The sequence below is a fragment of the Scyliorhinus canicula genome, chromosome 15, assembly GCF_902713615.1.
Source record: "Scyliorhinus canicula chromosome 15, sScyCan1.1, whole genome shotgun sequence".
NCBI classification, from domain to species: Eukaryota; Metazoa; Chordata; class Chondrichthyes; order Carcharhiniformes; family Scyliorhinidae; genus Scyliorhinus; species Scyliorhinus canicula.
Window position 1 is genome coordinate 97,135,810 of NC_052160.1, and position 14,429 is coordinate 97,150,238.

General features: G+C 43.2%; 1 protein-coding gene across 5 annotated transcripts in view; it reads right to left on the bottom strand.

The window, feature by feature from the left end:
* The window catches only part of ilrun (inflammation and lipid regulator with UBA-like and NBR1-like domains), a 130,404-nt gene that overhangs the window by 39,722 nt on the left and 76,253 nt on the right, over window positions 1–14,429 (bottom strand). For all 5 annotated transcript variants that reach the window (XR_005463427.1, XM_038819956.1, XM_038819959.1 and 2 more), the window contains exons 3-4: window positions 7,305–7,502; window positions 4,391–4,719 (exon numbers count right to left, since the gene is read on the bottom strand). Coding sequence is in view for 4 of the 5 variants with exons in the window: in XM_038819956.1 (XP_038675884.1) it covers window positions 4,391–4,719; window positions 7,305–7,502 (527 nt within the window). In the remaining variant the exon portion in view is untranslated. The remainder of the gene's footprint in view (window positions 1–4,390; window positions 4,720–7,304; window positions 7,503–14,429) is intronic.

The window sequence follows — 14,429 nt, forward strand, 5'->3', positions numbered from 1 at the left end:
GGATTTCAATGCAATCACAAGGTCGTGGATGGTAAGGGCATTGATTCCAACAAACACACATTCTGTAGGAAGCGGTAGCGTGAGGTAGTGATTATTAAACTGCTGGCACAGTTCAAGGGGCCAGTGGTGGGGTGGGGGAGTGAGACTGGAAAATTGATGAGATTACACATCAAGAAAATGCAGGAGTTGTAACAGTTACTTTTACGGAGTCAGCCTCAAGTGCCTTGATGGGCCCTTTATAAAATACTGACAAAGGAAACCTCTCTGGGTTACTGCAGGATAGTGAGAAGGAATAGAACAAAGAACAAAGAAAATTATAGCACAGGAACAGGCCCTTCAGCCCTCCCAGCCTGCGCTGATCCAGATCCTTTATCTAAACCTGCCTCCTATTTTAAAGAACAAAGAAAATAGTAATGGGATGAAGTAGAAGTTGGGATTGGGGAGAAATTAAAGGCGATAAGACTGGGTGAAAGATAGGAGGAAGGCAAGCCCAAGAGAGGTAAAGAGAAAAAATAAATGAGGGAGGGAAGGAATGGGCTTAGACTTGAGGAGTAACCAAAAAACTCATGTATGGACAGGGTCAATGTTCCCTTTAAAGGATGTACATACACAACTGCACAGCACTGAAAGAAAAAGGCTGCTCATAACTTCATAGAAATTCAGTGACTTTTGAAATGTAAACTGCCTATGGACAAAAGCTGTCTCGGGAGTTTTTAGCCAGCTTAATACAAATTTAGATTTATTACTGGACAGAGTAATTAAAAATTCACCAAAATAGCACAATAGTCATTTCCTCAGACTCAGAACATAAATAGGTTTCTTCAATCCTGATAAGTTTCTAGCCTCAAGTCAATTCTTCAAGGGATTGGAAAAAATACACACCAAGAAGCTTACTTTGAAGAACTTTTAAGTAGTTTTTAAAATAGCCAATTGCTCTCTATTTTACCAGCGCTCATTCCCAAGGTCCCAGATGTTTTGCTGCAAACCACCTTTTCTTTCCATACACTTCCATTTCCAAATGTGAACTGAGCAAGTGAAGATTACAGGCATATTCTTAGATATTGTTGCACTGTGGTACAGCACACAAGCAATATACCACGTCACTTCTTCGAGCACAATATAGTATTCAGGATTGGCTATTAGCAGTTCAGAATTACCTAGGTCAGATCAAGCTTGTGGTTGATCTTGGAATTCAAATTGCAATGATTTCCAAAGTCAATTGATGCAATCTTTCATGTACAACTTATTCTTTGCATTTCAGTGAGCTCTTTCTTTATTTATCTACAATTAAGCCATTCTAAGCATTCAGGGGACTTGACTGTAGTTTATGAAAGTGGTCCAAGACTCTCAAAGTCTCCTGAAAAAAGAAAGGGAATGCAGAGAAGAATAATTTGATATGACCGTAAAGGGCTCCATTGTAGTTGCCATCAACTCAGCGTTGAAACCCAAGTTGTTAAACTAATGTTATTCTTCTTCTCTTCTCCCCTGCACTGCAAGCATTTGGGGAATCCCTTGCGTCTTTCACACTGATTAAAATGAGACTTTTATGGAGAATTTCTTGTTTTGGTGGTTTATCATCAATAAGATTGTGTTCAATTAATTATGCATTCTTACAAACTTGTCACTTCAGGTATGTTGAACCCAGCCTCTGACAGGATTTGGTCCTGCAATTGTAGAGGTAGAAGCTTATCACATTCACACCAATGCAAGCTCCCTTATTAAATAGAATAAATAAAACTGCTTATCAAAACACTCAATCCTAGTTATTCCACTACAGCCCTCAAGCGAATTCCAATCTAAGTTCTAACTGCTACATGTGGCAAAATAAGGAATATATCTGCTAGAAACTTAAATAGACGGTTATATCAGGAATATACTTGACCCGGAAAACTACTCTGAAGTCAAAGCAAGACCAAAAACCAGGAAAAGAAAGAACTGGTAAAATACCACAGCGACTGAGATATGGGGGTTTAGCAATAATCAGACATTCTCCTAGAGATTGAAGTGCTGCTTTAAAAAATTGAAAATATTTCTCTGTTGTTTTGTCAATTAGCTTCCATGCATAACATCACAACAACAAAAAAGGAATTAAGGAATATAGTGTTATGGAAAAACAGAACTTGAGAAGTCAATCTCGTTCTTCAGATTTGGTTCAGTTTAGCTGATCAATTTACTCAAATCTGATATCCTCAAAACCTTTTAGCACATAGGCAAAGGGAACCATTTAGTTGTTTAATGTTACAAACTTTCTTGTAGCCACATTAGCAATTTTTACATTTAAAATAGACGTTTAACACTAAATGCATGTGATCAAGGACTTGCACTGGAAATGTAATTATTTCACTGGCCCACACCAGTATGCCATCTATAGTAAAGAATCAAAAACTACAGTACTTGGGAAGCACAACTCATCTTTTAGCAGCTCAGTATTTAAAATGCTTTCAGTTCCCGACAGCACAGGTATATTACCATACAAAAACAAGGCACAATTCCTTACAATTTTTCACAATTAAATTGAAGGATATTTCAAGTTTCAGTACATACTACGGGTCTCATTGGAAGCTGTTTTTTGTATTACTGAGACAGATCTGCAGGTTTCCTGTCCTCCCATGTATGGGACCAGTCAGCTCATATATAATTTTATTGCTGCTGATACAACTAGTATTTCATCAATGTGGAGTACTTCTGTGGATGAAAAATGTATTCAAAGATATCTCAAATTATCTTTTGTTCATCACTTGAGGAAATGAATACCGGCAGGTATTCGAGAGTTGCTTCTGTAACATATCAAGCGCCACATTTTGATGACTGGGGCAGAACTGAAAGTGGATTTTCTGTTTCCTTATTCTGCTCGTTTCTTTTCAGAATTTAAATACAGGCATTGTGGAGAGTTTTTTCTTAAACACCTCACCTGAAGACTCCTATCCTGACTAGCTGTGAATTATAGTGGGATATGGCTTCCCAAGCACTAGGACCTCACACAATAATTTGCATAATAAACCTGTTCATCAGTGGTCACCTGCAGCAGAAGGGGCCTAAATACTTCTCTAGTCCCCTACTTATACATTTAGCATGGGTTATTAATTCATGCTCAAGGACCAACACCCCAAAAAACATATTCTTTCCTTATGCTGAGGACGCAGCTGATGGTACTGCCCCTGCATTTGACTCACCATTGCCCCAGCTAAATCTGGAGCTCAGACCAGGAATTCAATCTGGGACATTCCAACCATTTTAAAACTGTTTCCTGAATCATTCCTCCTGTCCAAAGTAACCATACGATATTAAGGGTCTTGGAGAGGGGAAAAAGATTGAAGCTAATGCACATAAAATATCCAATTATTTTCCATATCTAATACTCAGCAAGCTAAGTATGTGTGTTTACTCAGTTCATAAAACTGGCATTTCAGGATTGTACTGATTCTGGCTTTCACGCAAGGAACCAGGCTTTAGAACTTAAAAAAACTCAGTATTATAGTGTAGCCAGCAAGGAAAGTTGGATCCTCAGCTGAATGATCACAAGTAACAGACAGAGCAACTCACTTGCAACACGCATCACACTGCGATTAAGGCAAGAAAAAGTCAAGGATTATCTGAATCTGGACTAGTATGAATGTCAGATGCAGAGGATTCAGCTACAGGCAGCGCATCACACTTGTTACTGAGAGAAAGCAGTTTGAACTGGGCAGATTAAGGAAGAAACAGATAAAATACTATGCTAGAAAAAGACAGTTCAGAATCAAAACAGTGAAACTTAAAATGAATTAAAACAAAGGTTGGATTTTTAATTTTATTTACAGAACACTTATAACATACATTTGTGTTCTTCAGCCTCTGTAAGCATTCAAATACTCTTATGAAGCTAAGGATTTAAAATGTGGTACACCTCCCAGTGGCAAGAAAATTGCACTCAAAAGGATTTTATGTCAAACAGCAGGTCGCAGAAAATTCAGCCATCTATATTTGTTGTTATCCAGGGAGTAAATAAAAGAGAAGAGAAAGCTTACCAATACAATGTATCATTACAATCCAAGATAAAACAGATTTTCACCAGAACAAATGGCAAGAGTACTTCAAATTGGGTAGTTCAGCTCAAATTTTACAATATAGAATGAGAAAGGCTACCGTCAAATTTTAACACAACCTCACTAATCCAGCAATCGCTTCTGAAGTTAAGGTTTACTTGCGACAAGAGTAAAAATATAGTCAGGCTCCTATGACATCTGGCCTGCAGAATGACCTGAGCTAGGGATCTTCAATGGTGCTTCAAGGTATAAAATGGGAACTGGTCCTCTCCCAACACTATCATCCCTCAACTTCATAAGTTCACTCACACATGCATAGAAAAAATATAAAAAGGGACAAACAAAATAAATCATTCTGTATTTACCTGACTGTAAGTCACCACTGATAAGTTGCTAGAGTGACTGTTAGGGGAGATATTTACAGAGTTCTGCGACAGTCCATTTTGATCTTGTTCATTTTGGTCTTCAATTGGGCCCCATGAATTTTTACTAATGGGATTTGTACTTTGGCCCCCGGGGTCCTTCACATTGTTGTCTTCAGATTGCCTGTTTTTCTGTGGTGAAGCGAAAGGGTTAAAATTGCCTTCAATCTTGCGACAGGGTTGTGAAGAAAATTCTGTTTCAAATGAAGAAAGCTGCTGCGTAACTCCTAAAAGGCCTCCGATTTCAACACTCAGAATCACCCAAATCACATCTGAGAGCGACACAAAAGCATGGAATTATGATAAGCATGGCAATTATGACTTTGAGTTAAAATTGCTTTCTGTAAAATATTCTAATAACCCACAGAACTCAGTACAATTTACATCTAAATATTTTCCACCCCATGTAAACATGGATTTTGAAAATCTATATATAAAGATGAACTTTCAGTTAGGAATATGAATTGCAAAATATATTTATTTCTCCAACTTTTATTGTTGCCCTGTGAAAAAGACTGTTTGAAACAACATAAGGGAAAAAAATGAAGACAGCCAGTAATTCAAATACTCAAAGTTCGGTAGCATCTTTAAGAAAGGGAAAATGTTTCAACAGGACTGTGCTTGAAATGCCAACAATGTTTCTATTCGATTTCCAAATATTACAGCATTTTCCTTTAAGGGTAAGATTAAGTCTTGAATTCCTGTTGCTACCAATTTTCTGCTGTTTCCTTCAGTAGTAGGCTTTAACTGACAACATGTGGCCTTTCCAAGGAGGTAATCTTTAACGATGGTGAGGCTATTTGATTGTAAAGGATCATCACAGCTAAACTCAGTTCTAATTTACTTGAATAGCAATACACCTACTTTCTACAAAGAGAGGGAAGCAGTCATTAAACTGCAATCAGGTCTTTAGCCACATCCCCTCATCCGTCGTTGTTTTGTCGAGGAGAATTTACATCAGCTACAGCATCGTACCAGCACAGATTTGAAATAAACCAGTTTCCTTCCTGCCTAATGCCTCAGTGCGTAAAGACTTCCTCATGAGAAGGATTTTTGTATCTTCCCATGCCACACACAAGCCCCAACTAAAAATGCACAAGGGGACCTTCGCTGCCGCCCCCCCAGTCTCAAATTCCATTCTAAGACCAGTGAGGAGACACACAAGCACAGCCAAGAGTTGACTCTCATCCCAGTGTTTCCTTACTGTGTGGAAGAAACTGATAGCCATTCTGCACTATTTCAAATGCAATACAGTTAAGAGGGTGAATTTATCACATAGCAAAATCATGGATATAACCTATCATCCTACCAATATCTTTTCTGTTGTGATGCTTTTTTTTTAGCCATTTGCAAAGTTGTCCACCATGACTACAATAAAAAGAGTGGTGAAAGCATTTTGAACAGAATTCAAAAGAAAATATGCAATCACCCATATTCAAAAACCTGTCCCAACCTATTACATATTGAGTATTTTACATTTTGTTAAGCATTTCTGAGAAGTGGGTGGGAGCAAGAGGAGATAAAGAAGTAGGAGTGATGCAAGCACTCAAGAGTGAGCCTATCTAAAATGCACAGAACATCACAAACAGCTTGTTAAACATAAACATTGGTACACACTTACTTACCGGACCTTCATGTCATCAAATGGCGATCTTTGTCAAAAAATGTTATGAACAAAAACTTTACTTTATTTTGGAGGATAAGTAGGAGACAAAGGATTAAGTGGAAGGGGGAAAATAGAGAACTACCATCAAATAATAATCCATGCATTGTCACAAGTAAGCTTACATTAACATTGCAATGAAGTTACTGTGAAAATCCCCTAGTCGCCACACTACGGCACCTGTTCTGGTACACGGAGGGAGAATTCAGAATGTCCAATTCACCTAACAAGCACGTCTTTCAGGACTTGTGGGAGGAAACTGGAGCGCTCCGAGGTCCGAGGAAACCCACGCAGACAAGGGGAAAACATGCAGACTCCGCACAGTGACTCAAGACGGGAATCGAACTTGGGACCCTGGCCCTGTGAAGCAACAGTGCTAACCACTGTGCTGCCGTGCCACCCAAAAATGTACCCGAAATGGGGTATAAACATTTTAAAGCTGACATATTTATCCTATTAAAATGGAAAGGAGGTGAAATTACAGAATGATGAAAGATCAGGATCTTTCTAGAAGCATATCAAAGCCTTTTCTCTTTGTGGCAGTTTTCATGCACGCTGTGGAGCTTCAGGGGCTAATTATAACGTTATATAGTAATTATATAGTTTAGACACCCCTGTTCCAGAGATGCAAAAGTTGACAGAAATGCAAACCCATCCTCTAACAATAGAGTATATGTACAGAGGCATTGGTTCCCAGCCAGTAGTTCATGCGAGTACTGCAGATGGCCCGTGGGGGGGAAAAAATACAATTACGTGTATCTCATATGTATCATAATCAATGTTACATTATTATTCACAATGTAATTTGCTTCAAAAACATTCTTGTGCAATATAACCACAATGTATTTCAGTATGCATCACAAACTATTAGAAATAGCTGCATTTTTAATACCAGTTGATATACAAGTTTGACTCCGAACAGCCGTAGGCAATGTAAATAACAGATTGCATACATTGTCATCTGCAAAAGCTTTTGATGATCTATGGTCTGCAGAATGAAGAGGTTGGGAACCGCTGTACTAAGTCATGGCAGTTACTTGCTAATTTATCAAAGTTCTATTGGCCTTGCACAATACTTTATAATTCTACACCCTCAGACCTCTGGAATTTACACACACACAGAAGAGATGATTAAATTACTGTTCATTACTTGGTGAAGAAAATTAGAGCAGGTGACTCTTTTCATCTCATTACCTCCAAAGTAAAGCCCAGTAGCTGTACACATGCGCCACTGTCCCTGGTACATTGCTGGCGTAGTTGGACTTCGCATCTGAACGCTGACATCGGAAACTTCCTGAGGTTCCAGTGACCGGACCATCACCATGTTAACATGCCCAAATTGGTCACCTCCCACGTATTTTAAAGACACACCAGGAGGCCATTGCTCTGTGCCTAGGAAGGAAGGGGGGAAACAAGGAGAACAGTTTTGTCTGTTTAGACATCAACTCAAGAATTCAAAAACTATTATAATAAAAGAAAGTGCTGGGAAAACAACAATTCTGGCAACATTTGTGGAGGGAGAAATAGAATTAACATTTTGAGTCCAATATGATTCCAAACAGAGTTCCAAAGAAGAGCTGTGTTCAACTCAAAACATTTGTGTTGTTTCTACCTGAGCTTTCCAGCAGTTTGTCTTAATTTCAGATCTCCAGCCTCTGCAGTAATTTACAAGCTAAATCCGATAAAGTAAATATTGCACTCCAAATTAAAACAAAAATTCATGCCACAAACTAATATTGAAATGCAACTATGAAATGGAGAATTCAAAAGCACAAAGAATAAGCTTTAATTTGCACAAAATAAAATGTTTTGGTCCACAATGGGTAAAACATAGATTTTAACTCCAGCATGAACTAAAAATAGCTTAATATTTTTACTTCTCTAAATGTCCCCCAATAAACAAGAGGAACATCACAAACAGAGATTAGTTACAGTCTGAAAATTCTCTCATTCAGCCACATCATTAGGATTATTTTTACATGTTATAAACGTTCATGTACCATTTTATTTAATTGTCTCATCCCAAATAATAACAGCAAACACGAGTTACTGCCTGAAATTCACCCTGATTCAGTAGATCTGTGTGACTTGTCATGTTTGGGAAGTCATGAACCACACCAGCATCCCAGATGACCACATGCACAAGAAGTGCTGCTCAAAGCTGCAGAAACCTGAGCACCAGGTTTCAGAACTTGAGCGGCGGCTGGAAACACTTGGCACATCCACGAGGCTAAAAGTTACGTGGATAACACGTTTAGAGGGGTGGTCACACCACAGCTCAAGGGACTGGAGGAAAGAAGGGTGACCACCAGGCAGTCAAAGAGGAGCAGGCTGGTAATGCGGGAGTCCTCTGGGGTTCCACTCTCAAATCGGTGTTCCATTTTGGAAGCTGCTGAGGACATTGGTTCCTCAAGGGAGTGCAGTCAGAGCAAAGCTTCTGGTCGCACAAGCAGCCTGGCTGTACAGGAGGGGAGGAGTGAGGAAGGAAGAGCGATAGTGATAGGCAATTCCTTAGTTCGAGGAAGAGACCGACATTTCTGCAGTTGCAGACGTGGCTCCAGGATGGTGTGTTGCCTCCCTGGGGCCAGGGATGTCACTGAATGGCTTCAGGGCATTTGAAAGGGGAAGGTATTAAGTCAGAGGTCAAGGTACACATTGGTTCCAACAATATCGGTAGAACAAAGGATGAGATATTGCATTAGGAATTCAGGGAGCTAGGCAGATTAAAAAGCAGGATCTCAAAAATTGTAATCTCTGGATTACTCCCAATTCCATGTGCTCGTGAGTACAGAAATAGTAGAATAGGACAGATGAAGAGTTGGGGCAGGAGGGAGGGTTTTAGATTCTTGGACCACTAGGACCATTTCTGGGGCAGGCGAAACATGTACAAGCAGGACGATCTATACCTGAGCCAGAATAGGACCAACATCCTTGCAGGTGGGTTTGCTAATGTCGGGAGGAGTTTAAATGAGTTTGGCACAAGGAAGGGACACAGAGTGTGAGTACAATAGGGACACAGCATTGTATAGTAAAAGAACCAAGACAGAGGAGTACAGCCATGTTGAATTCCAAGGGAGCAAGGTGTAGCTGGATGGCCTCTACTTTAATATTGGGATGTTATAGATACAATTGATGATTTAAGGGAATGGACTGACACATGAAATTGTGATATTGTTGGCAACACACAGACGTGAATGAGGGAGGGGCAGAACTAACAACTCAACATTCCGGGGTAAATAATCTTCAGGTGAGGCGGGGTGGGGGGGGGAACATAAGAGAAGGTGGTGCTGCACTATTAATTAAGGAGTCAGTTACTGCAGTGAGGAGGGATGATATCTTGGAAGGGTCAAGTGGATAGAACTTAGGAATGAAAGGTGGGCAGTCACACTGCTGGGAGTGTATTACTGGCCTCCAAACAGTTAGTGGGCAACAGAGGAGCAGATATGTAGACAATTCACTGGTGTGTAAAATAATAGGATTTCAACTTCGCCAACATTAATTAGGATAGGCATAGTATAACGGGTTTTGAGGGGGTGGATTTCTTGAAATATATTCAGGAAAGCTTTTTATGTCAAAATGTAGAAGGTCCAACAAGGTGCAATGGATCAGATTATGAGGAACGAAGCCGGACACATGTTCAAGGTGGTAGTGGGGGAACATTTTAATGATAACGACCACATTACAGTATGATTTAAGTTTATGAAAAGAAAAAAGATGGTCTGCAAAAAACGGTTTTGCATTGGGGCAAGGCAGAGTTTATGAGAAGATAACAGGAAATGGCCAAAGTAGACTGGAAACAGCTTCTTGTGGAAAAATCTACAGCATAACAGTGGGGGGCATTCTTAAAGGAAAAGGGGCGATTACAGGTCCAACATATTCCCTTTAGGGTGGAATGTAGGAACAACAGGCACAGACAACCCTGCATGTCCAGGAATATGCAAGACTGGATAAGAAAGAAAAGAGGGGCTTTTAGTAGGAAGCAGGAAGTACAAAGGAAGCAGAGGCCTTAGTGGAGCATAGAAAGTGCGGGGGGAGGGGGGGTGGAATTTCATGAAGCCATTAGGAGAGCAAAGAGGGGGCAGGAAAAAGTAATATTAGGGAGAATCCAAAGATATTTTATAAGAATATTAAGGAGAAAAGGATAACCAGGGAAAGAGTGCGACCCATTCTGGGCCAAGGGAGAAATTGCGCATGGAGCTCGCAGGGCAATGGTAGGGTGTTAAACGAGTGTTTCACGTCTATCTTTACTGGGGAGAAGGAGGGTGTAGGTACAGAGTTCGGGGAGCGGGACCATGAGGTTCTTGATCTGTTTGACATAGTGAATGAGGAAATATTGGAGGTTCTGGTGCGCTTAAAAGTGGGCAAATTCCAGGTCCGGATGAATTGTACCCTAAGCTGCTATGGGAGCCAAGAGAGAAAATTACAGGGGCTCTGACCCAAATGTTTTATTCTTCTTTGGCCATAAGGGAGGTGGAAAAGGATTGGTGGCCAACTAACATGGTTCCATTGTTCAAGAAGGGTGGTAGAGATAAACCAGGAAATTACAGCGCAGTCAGTCTCACATCAGTGATAGGGAAACTACTGGAGAAAATTCTGAAGGAGAAAATTAATCTCCACTTGGAGAAGCAAGGTTTGATTAGGGATAGTCAGCATGGCTAATGAATTTGATTGAATTTTTCAAGGAGGTGATCGGGTGTGTCGATGAGGATAGTGCAGCTGATATATTTCATATGGATTTCAGCAAAGCTTTTGAAAAGATCCCACATGGGGGATTGATAAAGGTAAAAGTAGATCCAGGGTAACCTGGCAAGCTGGATCGAAATTGGCTTAATGGTAGGAGACAGAGGGTAGTGGGAGAAGGCTGTTTGTGTGACTGGAGGCCGGTGTCCAGTGGTGTACCACAGGGATCAGTGCTAAGTCCCTTATTGTTTGGTGACATACAACGGTATCCACAAGAATGTTTGGGGGTGGGGTGGGGGGGGGGCTGGGAAGAGGAGGAGGAGGATGATAACTAAATTTGCGGATGACACAAAGATTGGCTGGTGGTTAATAGTGAGGAAGAAGGTCTCAAGTTTCAGGAAGACATAGACGGGTTGGTCTGGGCAGATCAGTGGCAGATAGAATTTAACCCTGAAAAGTGTGAGATTCTGCACTTTGAAAGTAAGAAAGTAACAAGACAATGAATAGCAGGAGACTTTGAAGCTCAGAGGAACAGAGGGATCTTGGATGCTGGTCCACAGATCCCTGAAGGCAGCAGGACAGGTTAATATGGAGGGATACTGGACACTTGCCGTTATCAATTATAAGAGCAGAGATGTTATGTTAGAGCTGTACAAAACTTTGGTTAGTCCGCAGCTGGAGTAGCGTATGCAGTTCTGGTCATCTCACTTTAGGAGGGATATAGTTGCACTGGAGAGTGTGCAGAGGAGATTGAACAGGATGTTGCCTGGGATGGAGCATGTGAACTATGAAGAGATGCTGGATAGGCTTGGGTTGTTTTCTTTAGAACAGAAGGCTGAGGAGGGGGACGTGATTGAGGTGTGTAAAATTATGAGTGGTAAGGACAGGGTGGGTGGTAACTAGCTGTTCCCCTTGGTTAACACGGGGGCAGATTTCCGGTGGTGGCTATGAGCTGACCGATCGCACACAAGGCTGCTGTTTGAAAGCTTTGGTCCTTTCCGCCTAATTAATAGGCATTTTTGTTGGAGATTGTGCAGAAGTGGTGGGAGTTTAGGCAGGGAGAAAGAGCAGGCAGGGAGTGGTTGGTCAACTCAGCGGGGCTGATGGGCTGAAGTGCATGAAGTTTCAATGCGAGGAGTGTTTCAGGTAAGAAATTTTAACTTAGAGTTTGGATTAGTACGTGGAATTATGATGTTTTGCTATTACAGAAACTTGGTTGAAAGAGAGGCAGGATTGGCAACTAAACATTCCAGGATTTAGATGCTTCAGGCAGGATAGAGGGAGTTGCAAAAGGGGTGGGGGGGGGTTGCATTCATGGTTGAGGAGAATACCACGGATTTTCGGTGGCGTGGGCGCTCAGGGTGGCCGCAGCGCGAAGAGCTCCCGCCGGTGGCCGCGAGTCGCGGCGATTTCGGGGAAATCCCTGCGTTTCAACGCACCCCCCGACTACCGTCGGCCTTTGGGGCCGTCGCGAGCAGCCAGTGGGGCCGGTTTAAAAACCAGTGAAGAACCCCGCGCAGGTGTTGGGGTGGCAGGGGCTGAGGTCCTGGGCCCAGCGTGCCGTTGGGGCCAGAGCAGCGGGGGCGGAGCTACGAGGAGGCCGAGGAGGCAGGCCCGAGTCCAGGACACCATGTAAGAGCGGTGTCCCACGACAGATGGCTCCCACCTAGGAGGAATAAAGAAGGCTGGAACCTGGTCCCAGGGGAGTTCTGGATGAGTACAGAGGGGAAAGGAAGAGAACTGGTTTTTTTTTTCTCTGGGACTGGGTGGAAGGGGAGGATATGTCTTGGCGGGGTGGGAGCCACCCGCACTAGCTAGCTAAAGTCAGTCAGCTTGTGAACGGAGGTGAGAGGAGAGGAGAGCTGAGGACATTGGAGCCTGGATAGCAGCGTCAATGGGCCTACGAGGCGAGCGAGAGGGGGGGAGGAAGGGTTGGATGCTGGGGGATGTTGTTTCTGGGAGAAAGGTAGGGGGGGTTTTCGGGAGGGGGGGGAAGGGGTTCGATGTTAACAATGGACAGGGGCAGGTCAGGCTTATGGGGCAGGGCCCGGCGGTATGTTGATGGTGGATAAGAAAGGTGGGGGGGGGTGAGAGACCCCCAGTAAGGATAGTTACGTGGAACGTGAGAGGGCTAGGAGGTCCGGTCAAGAGGTCAAGGGTGCTTGCGCATCTTAAAAGTCTGAAAACCGATGTGGCAATGCTGCAGGAGACTCACTTGAGGGTGAAGGACCAGGTGAGACTTAAAAAGGGTTGGGTTAGCCAAGTGTTTCACTCTGGATTTGATGGAAGGGCTCGAGGGGTAGCAGTGTTGGTCAGCAAAAGGGTACGCTTCCATTTGGAGACGGTAGTGGCAGATCAAGGGGGTAGATATGTGATTGTGGCCGGGGCGCTGGACGGGAGATTAGTGGCACTGGTAAGTGTATACGGTCCCAACTGGGACGATGCGGGATTTGCGAGGAAGGTGTTTGGAGCCATTCCTGACTTGGACACACACAAGCTGATTGTGGGGGGGGCGAGGGGGGGACTGGAACCTGGTGTAGGAGCCACGGTTGGACAGATCACGGCCATGCTCGCTGGTCCCATCAGGACCAGACCAAAGGCTCTAGCTGGGCTAATGGTGGAAATGGGAGGGGTGGACCCTTGGAGGTTCCTGCACCCAGGGGAACGGGAGTACTCGTTTTTCTCAGCAGTCCATAGGGTATACTCGCGGATTGACTTTTTTGTGGTGGGAAAGGCTTTGCTGGCTGGAGTCACGGGGTCAGAATACTCTGCAATTGCTGTGTCAGATCACGCGCCACATTGGGTGGATATGGTGCTGGGGAAGGGGGTAGTGCAGAGGCCGGGGTGGAAACTGGATGTGGGGCTTTTGGGGAACCAAGTATTCTGTGAAAAAATTGAAACGGTAATTAAGGAATATGTAAGATTCAATTGTACGGGTGAGGTGTCAATGGCAGTCGTCTGGGAGGCTCTAAAGGCGGTAGTGAGGGGTGAGGTAATTTTGTTTAATGCCAGGGTGGACAAAGAGGAGAGGTTGGAGCGGCAGAGGCTAATAAATGAGATGTTGGAGGCAGATAGGAGTTATGCGGAGGAGGGGGACCCAGCGATGCTGGGAAAGAGGAAGGAACTACAGGCGAGCTCCGACCGACTATCCACCAGGAAGGCGTTGCGCCAACTGAGGCAAGCGAGGGGTGCAGTTTATGAGCAAGTCAGCTCCGGAGGGAGGCAGCAGCAAGGGAAATTCTTCAGGTAAGGGATTGGGCCGGGAAGTTGGTGGTGGCCCCGGAGCTGATTAACAAGGTTTTTGAGGAATTCTACGAGAGGTTGTACAGGTCAGAGCCACCCAGGGGAGACCGTGAGATGCTGGAATTTCTGGATGGGTTGGAGTACCCGAGGCTAGGAGAGGGAGACAAGGCTACATTAGAAGGAGCAATACTGGAGCAGGAGATAAAAGACACGATTGGAAGGATGCAGTCGGGGAAGGTGGCAGGGCCGGATGGGTTTCCGGTGGAATATTATAAAAAATTTAAGGATAAGTTGGCACCCCTGATGGTAGGGATGTTTGAAGAGGCGATAGGGAAGGGAGTGCTGCCGCAAACCTTGGGGCAGGCATCGATTTCACTGTTGCTTAAAAAGGATAAG